The sequence below is a fragment of the Eublepharis macularius genome, chromosome 15 (genome assembly GCF_028583425.1).
Source record: "Eublepharis macularius isolate TG4126 chromosome 15, MPM_Emac_v1.0, whole genome shotgun sequence".
Taxonomy (NCBI): Eukaryota; Metazoa; Chordata; class Lepidosauria; order Squamata; family Eublepharidae; genus Eublepharis; species Eublepharis macularius.
In genome coordinates, this window is record NC_072804.1 from 26,303,827 (window position 1) to 26,325,074 (window position 21,248).

The 21,248-nt window shown below is 49.2% G+C and overlaps 1 protein-coding gene across 3 annotated transcripts in view; it reads right to left on the bottom strand.

Moving 5' to 3' along the window:
• Positions 1–239: 239 nt before the first annotated feature.
• Positions 240–21,248, bottom strand: part of TCEA3 (transcription elongation factor A3) — a 47,566-nt gene continuing 26,557 nt past the window's right edge. For all 3 annotated transcript variants that reach the window (XM_054999219.1, XM_054999218.1, XM_054999217.1), the window contains 4 exons: positions 6,432–6,581; positions 5,640–5,786; positions 3,578–3,649; positions 240–1,094 (listed from right to left, as the gene is read on the bottom strand). In XM_054999219.1, the coding sequence (XP_054855194.1) occupies positions 1,086–1,094; positions 3,578–3,649; positions 5,640–5,786; positions 6,432–6,581 (378 nt within the window). In that variant the 3' untranslated portion in view covers positions 240–1,085. The remainder of the gene's footprint in view (positions 1,095–3,577; positions 3,650–5,639; positions 5,787–6,431; positions 6,582–21,248) is intronic.

Consider the following 21,248-nt stretch of genomic DNA (forward strand, 5'->3'; position numbering starts at 1 on the left):
TTACTGTGAGAGAACACCTGTGTGGCACTAAAGGACTCGCAACAACCAGCGGTTGGGCTGCAGAAGCTTTATGGGTCACTTATCCATATAGTTTCAGCTATGCAAATGGGCTGTTTTATACCAGCACTTTGGTGATCTCTTGCTCTGGCCCCTGACATAGGTTGGCTGTTTCACTGTGAAAGGTTGCAGACCCCCGTGCCAGAGAATCCTTCTCCCTGCTCAAGGACTGACACAATCAATGGTGAGAATTCAGAATTTATGTGATTGCCAGTGGAGGAAACATTTTGTTTCTGCAAGCTCAGCAGCAGGTGAGCAAAGGCACTGAGGACACTTCAGACATTCTTGGAAAGCAAAGCACACCCAGCTCACCTTTCAACTCACCCTGACCATCCAACTGTTCCAGTTGAAAGCATCGCTTGGTTCTCTTACATCCAATGACTGACTCCCTCAAGAAGTCTGCAAATGGAAGCCGTCCTCTAACAGCACATTTAGGTATAAGCAGAGGCACAAAAGTGGACTGTGTAATTAATGATCAGATATATCTCTATTCTGTGATAAAAAAATTATCTACAAAAGAAGTTACGTTTTGTGATTTCCTTTGACTACGGCAAGTGACAGAGCAGGGCGTACAGCACGGCAAGGAATGGAAATGGCATGCCGCAAAGGTTGACAATCTCGCTCAGCCCTACCTCTGGCTTGAGGATGTCACTAAACATTATCTAGGCCACTTCCAAGTCTATCCTTGCAAAGACCAAGAACCTTATTTTTAAAAAAAGAAAAATAGGAAAGTGAAGATTTTTAGGATGCTAAATTCTGCATTTGCATGAGATGATCACAGAATACGTACAGTGAAACACATCATACCACTGCCTGCATTTTCCCCCCAACCCTTTTGTCTTTCTTTAACTCATATTGCATTTGTTAGAATCCATATGGTTATAGGGCTGACACTCCACCACCTTCATGTTTCAGGATTTCCCCTTTTCCTGCTTCCGTTTCTGCAGTGGGCAGTCAAAGCTTCTCTCTTTTGTTGGGCAAGGACAGCATCGTCGCCACCAGCATCGTGCGCGCAGGTGAAAGGTGCATCAGCAGAACTGCAAAACAAAGAATACTTGGTGGAATAGGAGGATTTGAGTCCAGTAGCACCTTAGAGACCAACAAGATTTTCAAGGTAAAAGCTTTCAGGAGCAAAAATTTCCTTCATATGGAACAGTCTGGATGGTCTGGGATGTTGCATGCAAGAAACCCAAGTTCAGCTGCAATGGTCATAAAAGCAAGTCTAGTCCGAAGCGCCACTTTATTTATTTTTTTAAATTGTATATAATTGAATAAGATTACAAATCTTGAATCAGAAGGGGAGGAGTAGTTATGTTTCCTAAAAAGACACTGCAACATTACAACATATTCTAAAATCTATGAGATTCTAATTAGTGACTCTTACATCTAAATACTTAACTCATAATTTTATTAACAGTGTGAGAAACAGAAATGAAATCTAAATATATGACTATATCTCAGCCTTTATGTCTTCCTCTGGTTTTAACACATTCTAGTAATTAATAAAAGGCCTCCACCTTTTCACAAATATATCCTGAGCATGTAACGTTCTTCCCTTTCACTGTTTGCATACTGTAATTTTGTTCATGATCATATGAACACTTTCTTACCCATCATTTTATTAGAGGTGTCACTGTGTCCAGTATTTTGCCATGAATAATCCTGCTTCAACTATTTTTCCATAGATGCTCATGCTTTTCTCCCAGTCTTGTTTCCATCTTTCAAAACAGGATCGGCAATGGACTACATACCATTTTTTTCTTCACTATCTCACCGAATGCATTGCAGATATTTTGCCAAAATTGCTTCAAAGCTGGGCAGCTCTACCGTATATGAATAACAGAACTTTTTGCTTGCAAGCATTGCCAACGGTGCTCATTGCTATTTTTATTAATCCTACAGATCCTTTCTGGGGTGTAGCGCTATTTCAGAGCATTCTGTCTTATATTGACATTAATTGAAGTATGCAGTGTATCTTCATAGATTTCCTCCCAAGTTTGATTTGTAATTTCTTTTGAAACATCAAAATGCCATTTTGGTCTATGGACGGATTCTTTATACTCCATTAATAATAATAAAATTTAACCAACAGTCCTTTTTATGTCCCAGGGGACACCATTATATGCTTGAAGGCATTTAAAGGCCATAAGATAGCAACCCGAACACACATCTGTGTATCATTTGCCTCAAAGAAGAAAAACGTTTCTTCCTTGAGATCACACTTTCTATTCACATAGACATCAGAAGAACTTTAGGATAGATCACAATTTTACTTCACCGAATGGGTTGCAAAAAGCTAAGAGAGAAATGGAAACAATGATTTATGCAAAGCATGCTCCAATAAAATTCAAAGGTAAACTGGAGGGCTATTAGAAAAGTCTGGTGACTAAATAATCATTTGTCAAAGCTCCATTTTAGACCATCTGACATTCAGGGGAATGGTAGTGATCAGGATCAGGTCTCCCCAGAGTTTTTTTCCCCTGGGAAAAGAGGTGGCGGAATTCTCAAGAGGGAAATGAGGAAGAAACACATGGGATTCTTTGAAATCATATTATTTTCAAGCACTATTGCTGAGTATTTTCAAGAGGTGCCGGAACTCCGTTCCCCCTGAAAAAAATCCCTGAGTCTCCCATTTATCCTCTTGAGATTGGAAATTCTCTGACCCAAGTCCCAATTTCCTGCCCTCTGAGGAAAGGAGTAGAAAAAATAATTGCCTCCACTTGGGATGCTCTAGGAATTTCTCTGAGTCTCTATGATAAAAGTCCATAGAGACTAAATAAGGCAGCCTAGAGCATCACCCAGACGTGACATCACACCCTCCTCAAATTCTGTCCTCCCCAGACGCCATCCTCAAAATGTCCTGGCATTTGGCAAGGCAGTATTGGAAACCCTAGGGCTGATTCACACAAGCAAGAGACAGGTGGTAGAATGCTTAACAGTTAAAGTGGAATGGATCCACTTCAGAATGCAGGTAGACCAAGGACCTCAGCCTTGCTGAGCCTGAGGGCACTTTTGGAGTTTAAGGAAGGGTGTTGAAAACCACCACAAAATGGCCGCCATGGGAGGCAGGGACCTGGGACCACGTTGGGAGGTTCCAAGCATCCTCATACTATGGATTTTTCTGAAATACCTCCTGCTCCAAAAAGGTGGAGGAAAAACAAGATTGGCTCTTTGTGTGGAGGAAGGAAAAAGTGGGCTCCAGAAAAAAACAATGTCAGGCAACATAGCATGAATAGATACCACATTGGGAATCACTGAAGCAGAGGATCTCATTTCAAATGTTTGCCTACACTGGAAAAAAAAACTTCTTAATCTCTCTTCCCTGTGCTGTGGTCCAATTAAATATTTTGAAGAAAAGACACTGGAGGATGGGTTCATAGAACTCCTGGCAGCTTATAAGGCTCAATTCCAAGAGCCTCCCATTGGAGACCCTCACGTCTATGGCAGGGCTATGGAGGGAATGCTAGATTAAAGAGAGATCATCATATGGTAAGGATGAAGAGTAATGGGTGATACAGACCTTCCACCGGTTCCCGCATTCGTTACACAGCACAAATGTTGTCATGGGCTCATCAGCGCTCCGTGTTTGCACCTGAAGGGGAAAGCCAACTGCAATAACTGAGTTTGTTCTTCTAAACACAGCACCAATGGCAAGGAGAGCAGGATCCTACTCCCCGTGCTAAAAACTGCATTCCCTACTCAGTCACAAGTCCGTTTCATCACCATTATTCAAAATGTGCATATTCCGTACCATAAAACCCAAAGCACAGTTCTGCATCACAAAACATTGACTTCTGCAACTTGAATCAATGATGCTAAGGAAGCCGTACTTGCATTTGTATGCTTGGTTTGCATAACTGCTGCTGCTGGAGAGGGACAAAGACCTGTGCACACTCACGAGCTGGCACGTCTGCACGTTGCTTGAATTCCTGATCAGCCTTTCCTGTGATTTCATCAGGCATGTAAGTCTGCAGCCCATTACAGCATTAATTGCCTTATAGCCCTTGTTTATTGATCACACAAACCTCACATGAAGCAAACAAGTATTTTTTTCTTTATTGAATACAGTGGGAAAATTGTACAATATGTTTGTACCAGACCCCCGTGGCGCAGAGTGGTAAGCTGCAGCACTGCAGTCCAAGCTCTGTTCATGACCTGAGTTCGATCCCGGCGGAAGCTGGGTTCAGGTAGCAGGCTCAAGATTGACTTAGCCTTCCATCCTTCCAAGATTGGTAAAATGAGTACCCAGTTTCCTGGGGGTAAAGTATAGATGACTGGGGAAGGCAATGGCAAACCACCCCATAACAAAAACGTCTGCCAAGAAAATGTCACGATGCAATGTCCCCCGTGGATTAATAATGACTTAGTGCTTGCAAAGGGGACTACCTTTACCTACCATCTCAAGGGATAGGGAGAAGTCATGCTTCTGGGATGGACTCTTTGCTTTGTATGCAGCAGGTACCAGGTTCAATTTCTGGCATCGCCCATTAAAAGGATCAGGTAGGAGGTAATGTGGGAAACCTCTACTTTATACCCTGGGCGGGTCACTACCTGTCTCAGCAGACAATCGTGATCTTGAGAGACCAGAGTCCTGATTTTTCCTTTTGGCTAAAGTTCGACTCCTAAGCTGCAGGAAGGTTACTTGGACAATGGCTGGATCCACCCCAGTATAAGGCAGCTTTGTCAGTTCAAGGTTTCAGTTCAAGTAGCTGCAAACATTCCCAGACTTCTGAGATGTGGGGGTAACTCTGGCTTCTATTGCCATCCTAACAATCCCCCTCCCTGCACTGCAATTCACCCTGATAAGGAAAGTCGATGGGTCACCAATCTCAAAGGGCAGGTCTTCTAAGCAGGCTTGAGTCCCTGCCTCTCTGGCTGCTTTGGGACAATAGTCCTCAATCTTGTTGGGCTTGTGGGCATTTCTGAAATTTGAGACAGATTATGGGCACCACCACAAAATGGCAGCATGGGAGATGGACCAATTACAAAATGGAGTTTCCAAGCCAAGCATCCTTCAGTGATGCAGGAAGCCATTTCTGAACTGCAGTCAGGCTTTAAGAACATAAGAGAAGCCATGTTGGATCAGCCCCATGGCCCATCCAGTCCGACACTCTGTGTCACACAGTGCCCAAAAACCAGGTGTCCTCAGGAAATCCGCCAGTGGGGAAGGGACACTAGAAGCCCTCCCAATGATTGCCCCCCCAAACACCAAGAATACAGAGCATCAGTGCCCTAGACAGAGAGGTCCATCTAGACCTTGTGGCTAATAGCCACTGATGGACCTCTGCTCCGTATGTTCATCCAATCCCCTCTTGAAGATGTCTATGCTTGAAGCTGCCACCACCTCCTGAGGCAGTGAATTCCATGTGTTAATCACTCTTTGGGTGCAGAAGTGCTTCCTTTTATCCGTTCTAACCTAACAGCTCAGCAATTTCAACGAGTGCCCACAAGTTTTGTTTGAGGATGAGGTGTTTTAGGGCCCCAGGAAGCACACTGGTGGGTACCATGTTAGAAATCACTGCCTTGGGATCACTTCATTTTTTCAACGGCTGCAAAGACCTTGCCGGGCTTGGGTTCCTCACCTGATTATAGGTACAATTCTTCTTCTTGCATTTGCCGCATTGGAAGAGATCTGTTGTGGTGCCTCCTGTCTTTGCCATTTGATGTTCTCGGATGGCTTCTTGGGTCATGGCGTTCCGTAGCTCCTTCAGTTCATCACTCGCCATTTCCTTCAACAAAGATCAGAGACCATTCCAAAGTTTCAGCTCAAATTGGTCTCTTTCTTTCTTTCCCCTTGGGACTTCCAAGGGCCAATTCACACATTACAGAATTCACCAGTTAGGTCTAAGGTTCCCACGTTGCGACCTGTGTTATAATTATACATGGGCTATAGCTTCTCTTCAATTTCCACATGGATTCCGATCATGACTGTGGTGTGTAGAGGAGGGGCTTCAACATGCCCCCCCTCCACTTTCTTAACATGAAATGCTCCTGGGGCTGCGATTTCCTCTGCTGGGGCATCCCACAAACATGGGGTTTTGATCTTTGGCCCCCCCAGAACCTCATCCTACACTACGTCACCATAGGTAGAAAAAAATGGAAAATTAATTTTAAACATTCACAGTTTGCAGATTCTCCCCCTTAGACGAATGACAAGTGTGCCAATTCTATCAAAATAGTAAAGAGTCCAGTAGCATCTTTAAGACTAACCAAATTTATTCTTAAAGTTTCAACTCAGTCTTAAAGGCGCTATTGGACTCTTTACTATTTTGCGACTACAGACTAACACGGCTGTCTCCTCTGGATCTAATTCCATCAAACTCGCTTCTGGTTTTTAAAAAAAGTAATTCTGGCGCCAGGCTTTCCACACTTACTTCTGCTGTCATCTTGGCAATGAGGCTGGGTGGTATGGCTCCACTCAACACGTTTCTGCGCAGGCTGGGGTTCTTGGGATCCTTCAGGTTGCTGATCCGACTCCTCACGCGGTTACGGTACTTCATATCGGTGCCCTTCAGCTCCTGGTAGATATGTGGCACCGTCAAGGAATCAGCACCAGACAGGTAGGCTGTGGCAGCTGCTGTCCCTCCTGCCCTTGCGAGTCAGAAGGTCCCTGCTGCTGGGTCTGACCAAAGGTTCCTCCATTCAGTCCCCTGTTCCTCAGACAACTTCAGGGAGCCCATAAACCCAGACATGAAAAGCAATAGCCCTCTGCTACTACGCACCCCCATCAACTGGAGTTCAGAGATATACTGCCTCTGCACATGGAAGTTCCACTGAACTATCAGCATTCCAAAATGTGATCATGTGCAGTCTGGAGTGCTGCTGTCTGTTTAACCACCTCGGCCTGGACCATAATGGATTTTGACTGGAGCTAAGTGGGCCACCCCGAGCCAAGCTCTAGGGCTGCTAGTCCCCTGGGGATGGCAGGGGATCCCCCACTAATAACAACAACATTTGATTTATATACCACCCTTCAGGACAACTTAAAGCCCTCAGAGCGGTTTACGAAGTATGTTGTTATTATCCCCACAACAAACACCCTGTGAGATGGGTGGGGCTTAGAGAGCTCCGGAGAGCTGTGATTGTCTCAAGGTCACCCAGCTGGCTACAAGTGGAGGAGTGGGGAATCAAACCCAGTTCCCCAGATTAGAGTCCTAAATTCCTAACCACTACACCAAACTGGTTATCAGCCTCTGCTCCCTACCTCCACTCACCTGGCCGGCAGGGGGGAAAGGCTTTGAGAAATGGGCTGGGGGCAGCATGCAGTGGGCTCCCTCCCCACAGGCGTGATGACATCACTTCCAGAAATGATGCCATCACACCTGCTGGAAGCACACATACAAGACGATCTCACAGGTAAGTGCCAGGTCCTCCCACCCTCCTGCCAGGGTAGGTAAAGGGGCCCTGGCAACTCCACTGAGCTCTGTTACAGCCCACACAATTACTTGTAAAGTCACACACAACCCCCTAGGGTGCCATAGGGAAATATCTCCATTTCCAGGTCCTTGGGATGCAACGCGGAAACTCCTCACCGGTGGAAGGTGTTGCCAAGTAGGCCCCCTCCCCTGCTTTGAAGCCTGCTATGAACTGTGCTAAAGTTTCCTGCGTTGCTGTTTCACTGCTGCACCAAAGACTGCTTTGCACGTGTGTGCTCTGATACACGTGTCAGTTTCCTGCCTGCGTGTCAATTACCTTGCTGCCGCTATAGACTGTGTAGTTCACTGACTCCATGTTTGGTTAACTGCACAAAAGGACTCTCTTTCTGGGCAGCCCTGCCCTAACCTGTGTCTGGACTTCCCAGTGTGCGTTTGGACTGTGTTCCCCGTGCCTGCTTTGCCATCTGCCACGGACCGTGCCTGTTCCCTGCTTTGGACTGTGTTTTAAAGTATTGTTCCCGCTGCCTCCATGGAAGCCTGCCTCATATGGGCCCAAGCCGCTGCTAGCAGCCGGGCGCCAGCCGGGGAAACCTCCAGCGAGCCTGGCTAGGCGCTCCCTGGTCAGTTCCCGCCTGGAGCCTCCCGCGGGCCGGTCCCCGAGCTTGCCCTCGCTACCGGGCAGCCTGCTATCCAGCCCCAGCTATGCCCAGCCGGCATCCATGTTCTCAGGCAGCCAGAAGACCCTGGGAAGAAGACTGCTTTGAGAAGCCATTTCGGTGAAGCGGGCACACCACGTCCGCAGCGAGAGCCCCTCGCCCCGCTCTGCATATCTTAGGAGCCGCCCCGGAGAAGGAACTAAGTGCCGACCATCCCAAGCACTTAGAGAATGCATCTCAAAGAAACCTCCGCATTCCAGAAGCTGATGACATCAGGATAAGCCCTGTCCGCTGGAACATCCTTTCAGCCCACTTGGATTTCCCCCTCCCTCTTTTGTCCCCTCTTCCTGAGGTGTCACTTATCACAATCTGATTACCAAAGTGGCCCATCCAAGCCATTCAGTAGCCCATTAGACCCTTTGTTTTAATCTGTGAGAACCACCAAGTACAGCACCAGCCCCAGGGTACGTTTTGGGGTATTTAAGCTGGTCTCCCAGACCACTCGGTGCTTAGGCCATTCCTATCCAGACCCCCCCCCTTGCTGTCCGTGGCTTAGGCCATTCCTATCCAGACCCCCCCCCCTGCTGCCCGTGGCTTAGGCCATTCCTATCCAGACTTCCTTGCTGTCCGTCTGTGGTCCCAGTGCTGGCATTGGGCCACCCTCGCTGTTGTGTCTCTGCTTCGCTCCAGGATAAGTGAGTATTTCCCCCTATCATCGTTGGGAACCAGCTAATGCGAACGTCTCTGTATTTCCTACTCTGCATTTCTTAGACCTTGTATGTTCTTTGTATGATTGTGCAAGCTAGGCTTACGCTACACTCAATACACGTGTTTGGACCTTACTCCTTGTCTGCCTCTTTTTCACTAGAGTGTCTGGGATCGGGACCTCCGTAAACATAGGTTAAGATCCGCGCTAATTTTAAGTTACAGACTGCTATAGCTAATTCCCCATTATAATAAAAGAGCAGTTCTGGTAACAGTTTACTGGTGGAGAATGCGGGCATAACCCAGTTCGTGTGAACGCACGTGAGTCGACACGCGTGTCTTCAGCGAACTGACTTAGAGGAAAATTTTCCAGACCTCAGTGTAAAGAGCGCAATTTAGCTCAGGGAATTAAAAGTGTGAATGTGTGTGGCTCTAGCGAGCATTTCTATCTTGTGGGTTGGCTTTTCCCCATTTCCTCCTTCAGCCAGCTTTGGACTACTTGCCTTTTGTGGTGCACCGCGAGGCCCTCCAGCCGTTATAACCGGTGTACTGTGGGTGAGGACCTCTGAACTGGTGAAGTTCCTGGCCACCTTCCGGGCCGCCTAAACGCGTCTATGTGGGTGGGATCCCAGAAGTAGGCTCTATAGATTTATATATACATCCTGAAGCAGCACATATAAAACTCTTTTCCGCCCTCCCCCGTCTCTCCTAAGTCCGTCCAAACCCCCGTTCCTGCCAGCACTTAGGCTTCAATCCCCGCTCCGGAGGGAACGTGAAGGGATCGATAGTCCGTTCGTTCAGTCAGTTTAGCTTTGGGAATCTAAAGCCAGGTTCCTGAAGCCCCGCGGCAGCCGGCTGCACCGTGCTTAAGAGTTTTAAGGTAGACTCTTGGGCGCCTTTCCGCTTGCGAGTTTTACGTCAGACTCGTGGGCGCACCTCGCTTGGGAGTCAGTGGGACTCTTGGGCACACTTTTGCTTGGGAGTTGTTAGAACTCTTGAGCGCTTTTCTGCTTGGGAGTACCGTGGTTTTACTCCTGAGCAATTTTGCTTGGGGACTTGCAGAGGCAGTCCTTGAGCGCATTTAGTCTTTTGGTCGAGGCTTGGAGACAGTTTAACCGTTTGTCTCTGAGCGTGAGGCCTGGGGACACTTTGAGTATAGTTCTTGGGCAGAGAGCTTGAGAGCATTTTGGCTTCTGAGCAGAGGCTTGGGAGACCCCTTAGTTGCAGTTTCCGGGCAGAGGCTTGGGAACCCTTTTTGGTTTTCTGAGCACATAGGCTTGGGAGACCCCTGAGCTTTGGGTTTCCGAGTATAGGCTTGGGAGACCCCTGAGCTTTAGCTTCTAGGCAGAGGCTTGGAAGCACTGAGCGTTTTTGTTCTTGGGCTTAGAGAGCTTGAGAGCACCCTCCGAGCCAGTAAACGTTTCCTGGTCCCGTGGCTTGTAGGCAAGCTTGAAACGGGAATAGGAATTTCCCTTCTCCCCCGGTGGAGAAGAACCGAGTGTAGAACCCTTAAAAATACCCTTGCAAACCCAAAAGTAGAACCTTAAAACCCCCTGGTAAAAACCCTTGAGGACCTGAGGGAAGGATAAACCTCCCAAAAGGAACATAGAGAGGAAGAAGTTGTTAAAACCCTTGAGCAGCTTTAATCGCCCCACCCCTGGTGTCGCTGATCTACTCTTTAACCTCCCCCGAGATCAGCCTTAAACTAAAAAGTAAAAATGTACCGGGCAAACCCCACCGTGCCCCGCCTGGAGAAGTGGCTAGTCAAGAAGGGAGATTGCCCTTGGGAAGCCGGTTCCTTCAAGGGACCTGACCCGCTCCAGATAGTCAGAAGTGCCTTCCAAGATTTTTGTGAGAAAGAGAAACCCAAGTCGAGCAAAAAAGACAGATACGGAGCTTGGGCACTTTTCACTGCCTTACAGGACAGCGTGTCCCTGATAAATAAATTACAGATAGCGCAGGAAGATAGTGAGCAGGAGATAGAGAGGCTCAGAACAGCCCAGGACAGAGAAAGGAAGGAGCTAGAGGAGAAAGCCAAACGAGAACAGGACGCCCTGCATCTAGAAATCCAGAGTCTCAGGGCCAAACTAGTCGAACAGGAGAGAGACCATGAAGAGAAAGCAGTCGAGTGGCGCGCCGAACGCGTCAATTTCATATTAGAAAAGCAAGGATTAACTACCGCCCTCCAGGACGCCCAGCACAAGGCTGAAGCGGCCACCGCTCGTGCCGATATGGCTGAGCACGCATTAACGGAGGGACAAGAAGAGATTACTAAGCTCACCCATGCTGCCCGGTTCATGGCGGACCACAACCAGTCTAAAACCGCAGCCGCGGACCATTCAGCTTGTAAGAGGGAGCTAGAGGCCCTAAAGCGACACTTGGGGATGCAACAGGCCGTAATTTCCGCCGTGCACCCCTCAGCCCTCTTGGCCCTCCCAGAAGATAGTAAGGATAGCTGGGCATCTCAATCGCCCCAGCCTGCGGAAGCCCCACAGCCCCTCCATCCAATAGCCACTAAGGAAATTGTATCCATGGACGAGGATGGCAGGAAGACAGACCGGGTCGTTAAAGAAACCCGCAATTGGAGGCCCGATGAGCTCCAAGCCATAGCAGACCGTATGGGACCCCTAAACCGAGACACGGCCATCCAGTGGTTCACCCATGTGACCACCTCCCAGCCCTCCGCTAGTGGTTCCGATGTGGCCCAGCTGGCCCGCCAATGCGCTGCCCCTGAAATAGTCTCGGCCCTGAATGCCTATATCTCTAACCGAAGGTTAGCCACCCGCAGTCAGTACGGAGCAATTAAAGAAATTTGTGCATTCCTGTGGCCCACCAAGAGTTTGAAAGCCCTGTACATCGCAGAGTCTCAAAAACCCGGAGAGGACCCAGAGGCATATTTAGCCAGAAAGCAGCTTCTTGCTGAGCTAGCAGATGAAGTAGATTTAGATGCAAGCGATGTACCCGACTTTGACGAATTAGAATTCAGGAGAGCAGTCTTAGATGGACTCAATAGTACCACCCGCCTAGCACTAGCAGGAGTGGAGCCCGGGAGCATCTCATGGGGAGACCTGGAAGCTCGCATCAGAAGCATTGCTGGCCTGTTGCGAGAAACCGGCGCCATCCGCCATGTGAAGTCCCCGGCCTCCCATAGGAAAGAGAGTGAGCCCATCAACACAGTCACGTATGCCAACCATGGTCCCCACTCCCAATATCGGCCCCAAGGGCATAGCTCGTACTCGGAGCCTAGAGGTGGAATCTTGCGTGGGAGAAGCGGTAGCTTCACTCAGGGCCGCAGCCAAAGGGACTCTCATCCAGGAGTAACCTTTGCGCCCACCCCCAGTCGCTACCCTTCCTCCCCACAGGGACCCTCTGAGCCCTGGAGACCTGCGCTGCCCTCGGCACCCCCGCCCCCTCGGGCACCTCACTCCTACAATCACCAGGTCTACCCTCCCCCAAGTCAGGCTGACTCCTGGAGACCGCAGCCAAAGGACCATGAGGAGCCCTCTGACCTAGGAGAGCCGCCACCAGCTGGGAACCCCTTTTTCCAATAGGGATGCCCGGGGGTCACACATTACTCTCCCCACTTAACTGCCCGTGGGAGAAAACCAAAGGTTGAGGCTAGCCTTCGACCTCCGGGAACTAAAAATAGCTGGAAACTTAAAAGAGAGAAGGAAAGATTCCAAAGGGTGATTCGCACCCAGAACCCAGCACCAACTCTGCCAGACACCTCTGAAAGAAACCTGGCAGAGCTGCAAAATAAAATTCAGGAGCTCATAAGTGTAAATAGGGAACAGAATTTAAAAATAAATGATCTTAATAAAGAGAATGAGGAATTAAAAGAAAAATTAAATGCTTGCACAACAGAGAAAGAGCAGCTCCACAATAAATTCCTTAGCATGCAGACTTTGCTGGAGGACCAGAATAATGAAACTGCCACTTTAAAAACCCTGATGCAAAATCTCCTGGAATCCCAGAGACTCACTGAGGCCAGATTAAAGACTTTAGAGGAACAATCAGTGATTGAATCAGCACCCCGCCCCGCCAAAGGCAGTGAAACAGGTAGCCAGTCACCTTTGCCTCCAACTTCTGCCTCAGCCCCCATGCCCAAGAAGCCAGAATTCACTTTAGCCTCTGAGCATGTGCAGAGTTTAAAAGTCATTCCCCAAGAAATTGTCGTGGCTCCCATAGACTGCCCCCAGCCAAGCTATACACAGCCCACCGTGACAGTGCCCTCTTGCAATGATCCTGAAGAACAGGTAAACAAAAGTAAAAATGCAGTTCCTTTAAAAGAATTAAATTGCTTTGAGAATCCAGTGCTTGCAACTACACACCAAATAGCTTTCTCTCAGCCTTCCCTGACTAACACCCCTGAAGAAAACCTAATGTTGTGCCTGTGTGGCTTAGTAGTGCTCGAGCTAATTCAAAGACATTTGTGTATCTGTTTCCACGTTTTAAAAGGCTCAAGCCCAAAACTTAGTGAAAAGGTAGAGCCTCCAGCAGTAAGTGCAGTCAGGAATGTAATAATGCAAGTGAGCAAACTCCAGAAAGAATCCCAGTTGCTAGCAGCATCTGAAACAGACTGTTCCCACTCAGCGTTGCACCCCCACCCCTCATTGAAATGGAAAAACTGGCCAGACCAGGATTCTGACCTCCTCCCAGTTCTTCCTTTTGTCCTCTCCCAGGCTGAAGCAAGCCCAAATAAATGTAATCACTGGTTCCCTGTCAGAATTTGGAAGGGATTGGAACCAGGAGTGGAAAAGCCACCTTAAGGAGACTTGAGTTCAAGTCCCTGCAGCCCCCGTCCCTTTTCGTTGTGCAGTCTTAACTTTATGTGTGTGTGAACCTGAAGCCCAATCCCCTTTTGAATTTAGATGTAAAAGGCCAACGTAGCTTCCTATAATCATGTAAAAAGCCAACTTAACTTCCTATAATCATTTAGTGTTTTTGTTATTTCTTGTCAGTTCTATTCTTTAACTTCTTAGGCGGGCCCCATAGTTGGGACCCTTGGGGGGAACACGGCAACCGGGGCCAAGTGGGACCACCACCGAAAGTGATTCTTAATTGGATTTTAAGCCGCATGTTCGGAAAAAAATTACACAGGCAAAAGAGAGTTGCTGTGTGGAAGTGGTTGGAGAGGCTTTAGCCCAAAGGTGATTTCCAATACTGTAGATGCACCAATAAAGGTGATCTCTGTATTTGAAAACGTTTCACCCGCCGTGCTGGTGAAGATCCCGCATCTACGTAGATTCGGGGTCTCACCTGCCAGACCCACGCTTTCGCATGATGGTCGGCTTTGGCTTTGAGGGCCGTGCCTCCCCTGGAAAAGGATCCCCAAATAGCCCAACATCCCTCTTTTACTAATGTTCATATTCGTCATGGTGAGTTGCTATACGGCGCCACCATCTAGTACGCTTTAGTGCAAAGGTAAAAGACCCGCCAGTATTTTGTAAATATGTGCCCTCTGGAATATGTTATTGGGGTGCGTTCGCCACGCACAAGGGGCAGCGTGCCTCATTTACATAGCCAGAATCCCCTGCGCCAAGATGACCCCCGAATAACCCAGACCCAGTGGCGCCGGCAGATCTCGGCCGCCTCCGCCGCTTTTCGATAAACGCTGCCGAGCACCTTCGGCTCCACTTCGGCCCTTTCCGCCAGCAGCCGCCCGCCCCACGTAATCTTTTCCCTTGCCCGTACCGTACAAGGGAAAAGAAGGGGGGGAGACATATTGAAGTTTTAATGAAGCCCTGCCAGGCCTTCCAAGTGAGGGCAACCCAAAAGTACCCCACACCCGTATGCCTCTTGCTCCGTGTATTTTTCTTTTTGCTCAGTATATTTTTCTTGCTCAGTGTATTTTTCTTTTTGCCCGGTGTACCTTTTTTTTAAACTAGAATATGGGGCCTCCCGAGGGAGTCCCCCCCCAAAATTGGTTGTCCTGCAAACATATGACGAAGGCCTATTTTTGAAAAATTAAAGCGAGGGCCCCCGTCTGCAGCAACCCTTATAGTTAATGTAAGCCGCTCTCTAGTTTTTTTTTTCTTTTTAAAACGGCAAGGCCAGGCCGAGCCGGACAGATAGCTCTCAGCCCGCAAAATAGAAGTAGCCCGCCGCCAAGCAAGGGGCACCTGAAGGTCACATAGCCTAGGCACCCAGAGACCCTTGGAGCGAGTTTGCATAATCCCGCCTAGCGCACAGCCGACCCTTGCCCGACGCAAAGACGCTACCCTCTGAAATATACACGCTTTAGGAAGAAGCCCCCGCACAGGAGTTCCCCAGAGCAACAAGCTGGAAGGCTCGCTTAGTGCTCCGGGACTTCTCGTTCGAACCCCGCTTAACATACAGTGCTGGCAGAAATACGCCCTCCTTTTCCCCACTTCACTTCATTTATTTTTGCTGCAATAAACTCAGGGAACCTGTACTTATATCCGCAGGTCTCCCCAGGATATTTTCGGCACAAAAAGGAAAAGGAAGGCCAGGAGATGAGGCACCTGGCTACCCTGTGTTTGCTCGTGCTGGCAGGCACCCTAATAGAGGGACGTCCGTCCAAATTAATGCCCTACCCCCACTGGAGATGTATAAATACCCTGGCAGGAAATGAAATGATGGTCTGCAAGGTTGTGCAGCAGAGCAATATGACCACCCCCACGGATCGCACTAACTTCCGCAGTTGTGAAGAGCAGTGGATCCGACCCCCAGAGCTTGTTGTTTTATGTGTGGGAGTCAAAACTATGTCCCAAGAATTAGTATGTTACTCGCCTACCGATACAGTTTCACCACTTGCTCCGATTCCATGTATGTTTCTCCCCCGCATAAGGCCAGCCCCCACCACAGTCCCGGTGGTAGACAAATATACCACCCCTGCCAACTTCGAAACCTCGCCATTTGTCACTGAGGCCTTCGGACCATACTGTGAAGTTATTCTAGTGTCGGCCGCAGTATGGAAGGCAGGAGACCCCTTTAGAATGACCATCCTACTAGGCACTACCACCACTGAGTCTGCATCAGTCACTATCACGCCCCCTTCAGGCGCAGTTCTCTCCTTTGCTATAGAGCGCTGGGAGAACCTGACCTGGATTGTAAAGGAGGAAGACCTAGCCAAACATGGCCCACCCGATTGGATTCTGGTTCAACAGACGCCCGAATGCCAAACCAAGCCCCTAGTAGAGAAATTTCACCGGCTTGGGCTGCTCTTTGTAAATTTGACTCACGAACCAGGCAATTATTCCCTGCTGATCCGGACCCAGGAGACCCACACCATCCAAATTGACCCTTTGATTGTTAGCAATGAACAATTAAGCCAAGGCGGCACGCATATAGTGGGCTCCCATGTTTTGAAAACTGACATTCGAGAGAGAGTTCTAGTCCGCCCGCAAATGTCTTTAAAAGAGATCCGCATAGATTTAGCTGAACTAAATATAACCCAGAGGCTGCCGCAGTGCGCTCCCTATCTGGAGGCCGGTAGCAAGGGTTGGAATGCATGGCTACAACTGTGGATCGATCCCTCCCCCTCTCTCTCGCGTGCCAGACGAAGCATTGCCGACTGGACTGCTCCAGCAGCCGGAGGCTTAGCAATCATGGATTCGGTCAACATTGAGACTCTCGCTAATAAGTTTGCCCATGTCACGACTAGCATCTCCGACTTAGGTAAACCGGTGGTGCAGTCCCTAAATTCCATTTCGAATGGGCAACACGAGATCAGCTCCATTTTAGTTAACTGGGAGAGTCAAATTGAAAGAGATTTTTCTCTGCTGCTCAAAGGAACACAGTCTTTGGAACGCAACATGTCAATAGCCATGGCATGTATGCAAGCCCAACAATTAAATCAGGCTGTGGCCATGGGGCTAATTCGGCAAGCCACGGATGGGCATTTGCCCCTGGAAATTAAAAGATTGATTATGCCCAAATTGTCACCCATAGAACTGGAGCTTGAATCCTGGTGGTCTCTTGTAAATTCCTCATTCTCACCGACCACCCAGGAGCTTAAATTATTTTTATTAACGGCCAGTGCGCACGAGTCATTCCACGTGTATCCAGTCGTGCCTCTGGGACTCCAAGTCAGCGACACCGAAGTCCTCTACGCCCGCCACCCCGACCATTGGGCCCGCTTCACCCCGACCGGATGGCAGCTCGTCAGCCTCCAAGGGTGCCAGCATCGAGACCAGACCGGCTTCATTTGCCAGGACCAAGCCTTTGCACCTCATCACCCCTGTGTGGCCCCGCAAGTCGACGCCCTCAATGAGTGCCCTTTCGAGGTCATCCGAGAGAACAGCTCCGCTGTGGTCTACCTTGGGAAAGGATGTGCCTGCGTGCGAACGGCCTGCGACTTCGTGGTCCTGAACTCGTTCCAGCTCAGGCCCGTGATCCCGGGAGTCAACCGCTGCTTCTGCAACCTATCTTCGGTGGCAGCCTGCGACTCCACCTACACGGTACCGGTCTGGACCCAAGAAGAGATCCTGGTGGCACCCTCCATCTATCGTCATGTGAAGCCTGTCTCCCTTGGCATCGGTCTGGAGCTAATCCACGAGCTCCTGGCCCACCCGCAGCTCCACCGCACCCTCCAGAGCATCCAGAGGGACGGGGATACTACTGCTTTGGTTGTGTCCCACAACGGAAAGGAGATTTTGGATCTGGTCCAGCGGATTAAGACCACCGGAGAGCACTCGTGGTGGGAAACCCTCTTTGGTTGGAGCCCCACTGCCACTGGAATTTACAATTTGGCTTTGCACCCGATCATTGTTATTTTGGCCTTCCAAGTTTTGTTGTGTGCCTCACTGCTTTATTTGGGCTGTTGGAGCCGCCGACAGCTCCAGCAACTCCAACTATCCTACCGTCTGGACCATTACAACCCCGACCTCCTCCTGCCCTAATGGTTATTCTTGGCGCCCTCCTTTAACCCTTGTTTGTTTTATTGCTTGTACCGGTATGAACTATGATTATGTTTATTATTATGTGTACGGATCCTGCACCGACCCCATGGACGCTTTGCTGCCGGACACCGCTCCGAGGCCCTCTTGTGGACTAGGGGGGGGGGCATATCTCTCTGCCTCCCAACCCACGGCCCGTCTCCAAACGACCGCCAGCAACGCCACCGCCATGAGGACTAGAACTGTGTGTCTGAAGCCCTTCTCGCCGCCTGCCGACCCTGCTCTGCGGATTGACACAGACAGCAAGGGGGGTGGAAGTGTGTTTTGGGACACATGGACTAAGTTTGCTTGTTCCTGTATATATGCAACCCAGTCCAGCAGCTGTACTGTGGACTGAGCCGCCTGTGATCTTTGTAGCTCTATTGTTTTATGAATTTCTTTGCATTACTTTCATGAATTTTAACTCCCATGAATTTAGCCCCGAACTAGTCCCTCTCTCTATCTATTGCAAGTGCGCCCATGAACTTTATCCCTATGAATTTGATTTTAACCTTAGGAATTGCCTTTTTAACCCGACTCCCTCCGCCGAGGTAATTCTAGCATATCTATTATTTTATGAATTTGGTTTTAACCGGGACCCCTCCTGAACGGTCTCTTTTAAAGGTTATTTTATTTCTGATTTTTAAGCTCTATGAATTTGGTTTTAATCTGGCCGCATGAGTTGGTCTTTTAATTGCAGAGTTTATTTTTCTGTCCCCCATGAGCCCTTCCGCCGCCTACCCCTCATGAATTGTTTCCACGCACTTGCTTTTATTATTGCTGCTTTTATCTATGAAATCGGTTTTAACTTCCTGAATTATCATTTTAAACCCTATGTATCTATGTATTTATGATTTTAACCATTTATGAATTAGCTTACCCTCAATGAATTATGCCATGCTTGCACATTTCACTTTACCCTGTATGAATTATCCCTGCTTTTAATCCTATGATTTTAACTATCCATGAATTGATTCATGTATATGAATTGCTCCTGGTTTTTAGTGCTTTTAACCCATCATGAATTCCGTATGAATTACCCTCATCCATGAATTAATCAATGTACACAATTAGGAATTGTTGCTATTTATATGCATGAATTGGTCATTGCTGCCTATTACTATGAATTGCTATCACCTATGACTTATTACTATTTATTCTGACGGTTGCACTTAGCACACCCCCTGGTGTGAACCCAGAGACCTGCAGCCCATTGGCTGATCTAAATTGCACTTATTCGGTTAGGTGGTTCTCCAAACTAAATTTTTGAGTGACGCCTCCCCCTCCTTCCCTTCCCACTCCTTCTTCGCTCGAAGCTCGACCACCGGACATTGCCGACCACCTCGCCTTTGAAGTCAAGTTCGGAGACCCGCGCGCCTGACGTCCCGGGGTCTCCGAGGGGGGGAATTGTTGCCAAGTAGGCCCCCTCCCCTGCTTTGAAGCCTGCTATGAACTGTGCTAAAGTTTCCTGCGTTGCTGTTTCACTGCTGCACCAAAGACTGCTTTGCACGTGTGTGCTCTGATACACGTGTCAGTTTCCTGCCTGCGTGTCAATTACCTTGCTGCCGCTATAGACTGTGTAGTTCACTGACTCCATGTTTGGTTAACTGCACAAAAGGACTCTCTTTCTGGGCAGCCCTGCCCTAACCTGTGTCTGGACTTCCCAGTGTGCGTTTGGACTGTGTTCCCCGTGCCTGCTTTGCCATCTGCCACGGACCGTGCCTGTTCCCTGCTTTGGACTGTGTTTTAAAGTATTGTTCCCGCTGCCTCCATGGAAGCCTGCCTCATATGGGCCCAAGCCGCTGCTAGCAGCCGGGCGCCAGCCGGGGAAACCTCCAGCGAGCCTGGCTAGGCGCTCCCTGGTCAGTTCCCGCCTGGAGCCTCCCGCGGGCCGGTCCCCGAGCTTGCCCTCGCTACCGGGCAGCCTGCTATCCAGCCCCAGCTATGCCCAGCCGGCATCCATGTTCTCAGGCAGCCAGAAGACCCTGGGAAGAAGACTGCTTTGAGAAGCCATTTCGGTGAAGCGGGCACACCACGTCCGCAGCGAGAGCCCCTCGCCCCGCTCTGCATATCTTAGGAGCCGCCCCGGAGAAGGAACTAAGTGCCGACCATCCCAAGCACTTAGAGAATGCATCTCAAAGAAACCTCCGCATTCCAGAAGCTGATGACATCAGGATAAGCCCTGTCCGCTGGAACATCCTTTCAGCCCACTTGGATTTCCCCCTCCCTCTTTTGTCCCCTCTTCCTGAGGTGTCACTTATCACAATCTGATTACCAAAGTGGCCCATCCAAGCCATTCAGTAGCCCATTAGACCCTTTGTTTTAATCTGTGAGAACCACCAAGTACAGCACCAGCCCCAGGGTACGTTTTGGGGTATTTAAGCTGGTCTCCCAGACCACTCGGTGCTTAGGCCATTCCTATCCAGACCCCCCCCCTTGCTGTCCGTGGCTTAGGCCATTCCTATCCAGACCCCCCCCCTGCTGCCCGTGGCTTAGGCCATTCCTATCCAGACTTCCTTGCTGTCCGTCTGTGGTCCCAGTGCTGGCATTGGGCCACCCTCGCTGTTGTGTCTCTGCTTCGCTCCAGGATAAGTGAGTATTTCCCCCTATCATCGTTGGGAACCAGCTAATGCGAACGTCTCTGTATTTCCTACTCTGCATTTCTTAGACCTTGTATGTTCTTTGTATGATTGTGCAAGCTAGGCTTACGCTACACTCAATACACGTGTTTGGACCTTACTCCTTGTCTGCCTCTTTTTCACTAGAGTGTCTGGGATCGGGACCTCCGTAAACATAGGTTAAGATCCGCGCTAATTTTAAGTTACAGACTGCTATAGCTAATTCCCCATTATAATAAAAGAGCAGTTCTGGTAACAAAGGTCAGAGAGGTGGTGCTGTGCCCTCCCTCCAGGCAAAATATTTTCCCATTGCATTCCAGTAGCAGATAGCTGAAATGCAAGCCCCTGGGATGCAATGGAGGAGGAGGGCAATGTTCTGACTCTCCCCCTGCAAAGCTGTTCACTGTGTCCAGCAAGAACACAAGACATTTCCGCACAGAAGGGAGGCCCACGGGACAGGCAGGTGAGATGGAGCCTTCTGGTTTCTGCCCCTCCAGCAGTCTTCTTGCTGAGTTGCAGCAGGGATGCTGTATTTTTCTGCACTCTCCAGGGAACTGCTCACTTCATCCCTGTTGGAGCCCAGCACAAAACTTGGGGGAGAGGAATAATCATGATACAATCTCACAGTTGGGACCCCACATTCTAATCCATCCCCACCTTCTGGCGTGCAGTTTTCCTGGGCCACTTTCTTCGGTCAGGGAGGGCTCAGATCCTTCCCTCTGTGTGAAGCTGCAAGAAGCTTGGTGGGTTTGAGTTGGGAGCAGGGCTTTTTTTCAGCTGGAACGCGGTGGAACGGAGTTCCGGAACCTCTTGAAAATGGTCACATGGCTGGTGGCCGCGCCCCTGATCTCCAGACAGGGGAGTTCAGATTGCCCTCTGCGCCGTGCACGGAGGGCAATCTCAACTCCCCTCTGTCTGGAGATCAGGGGGTGGGGC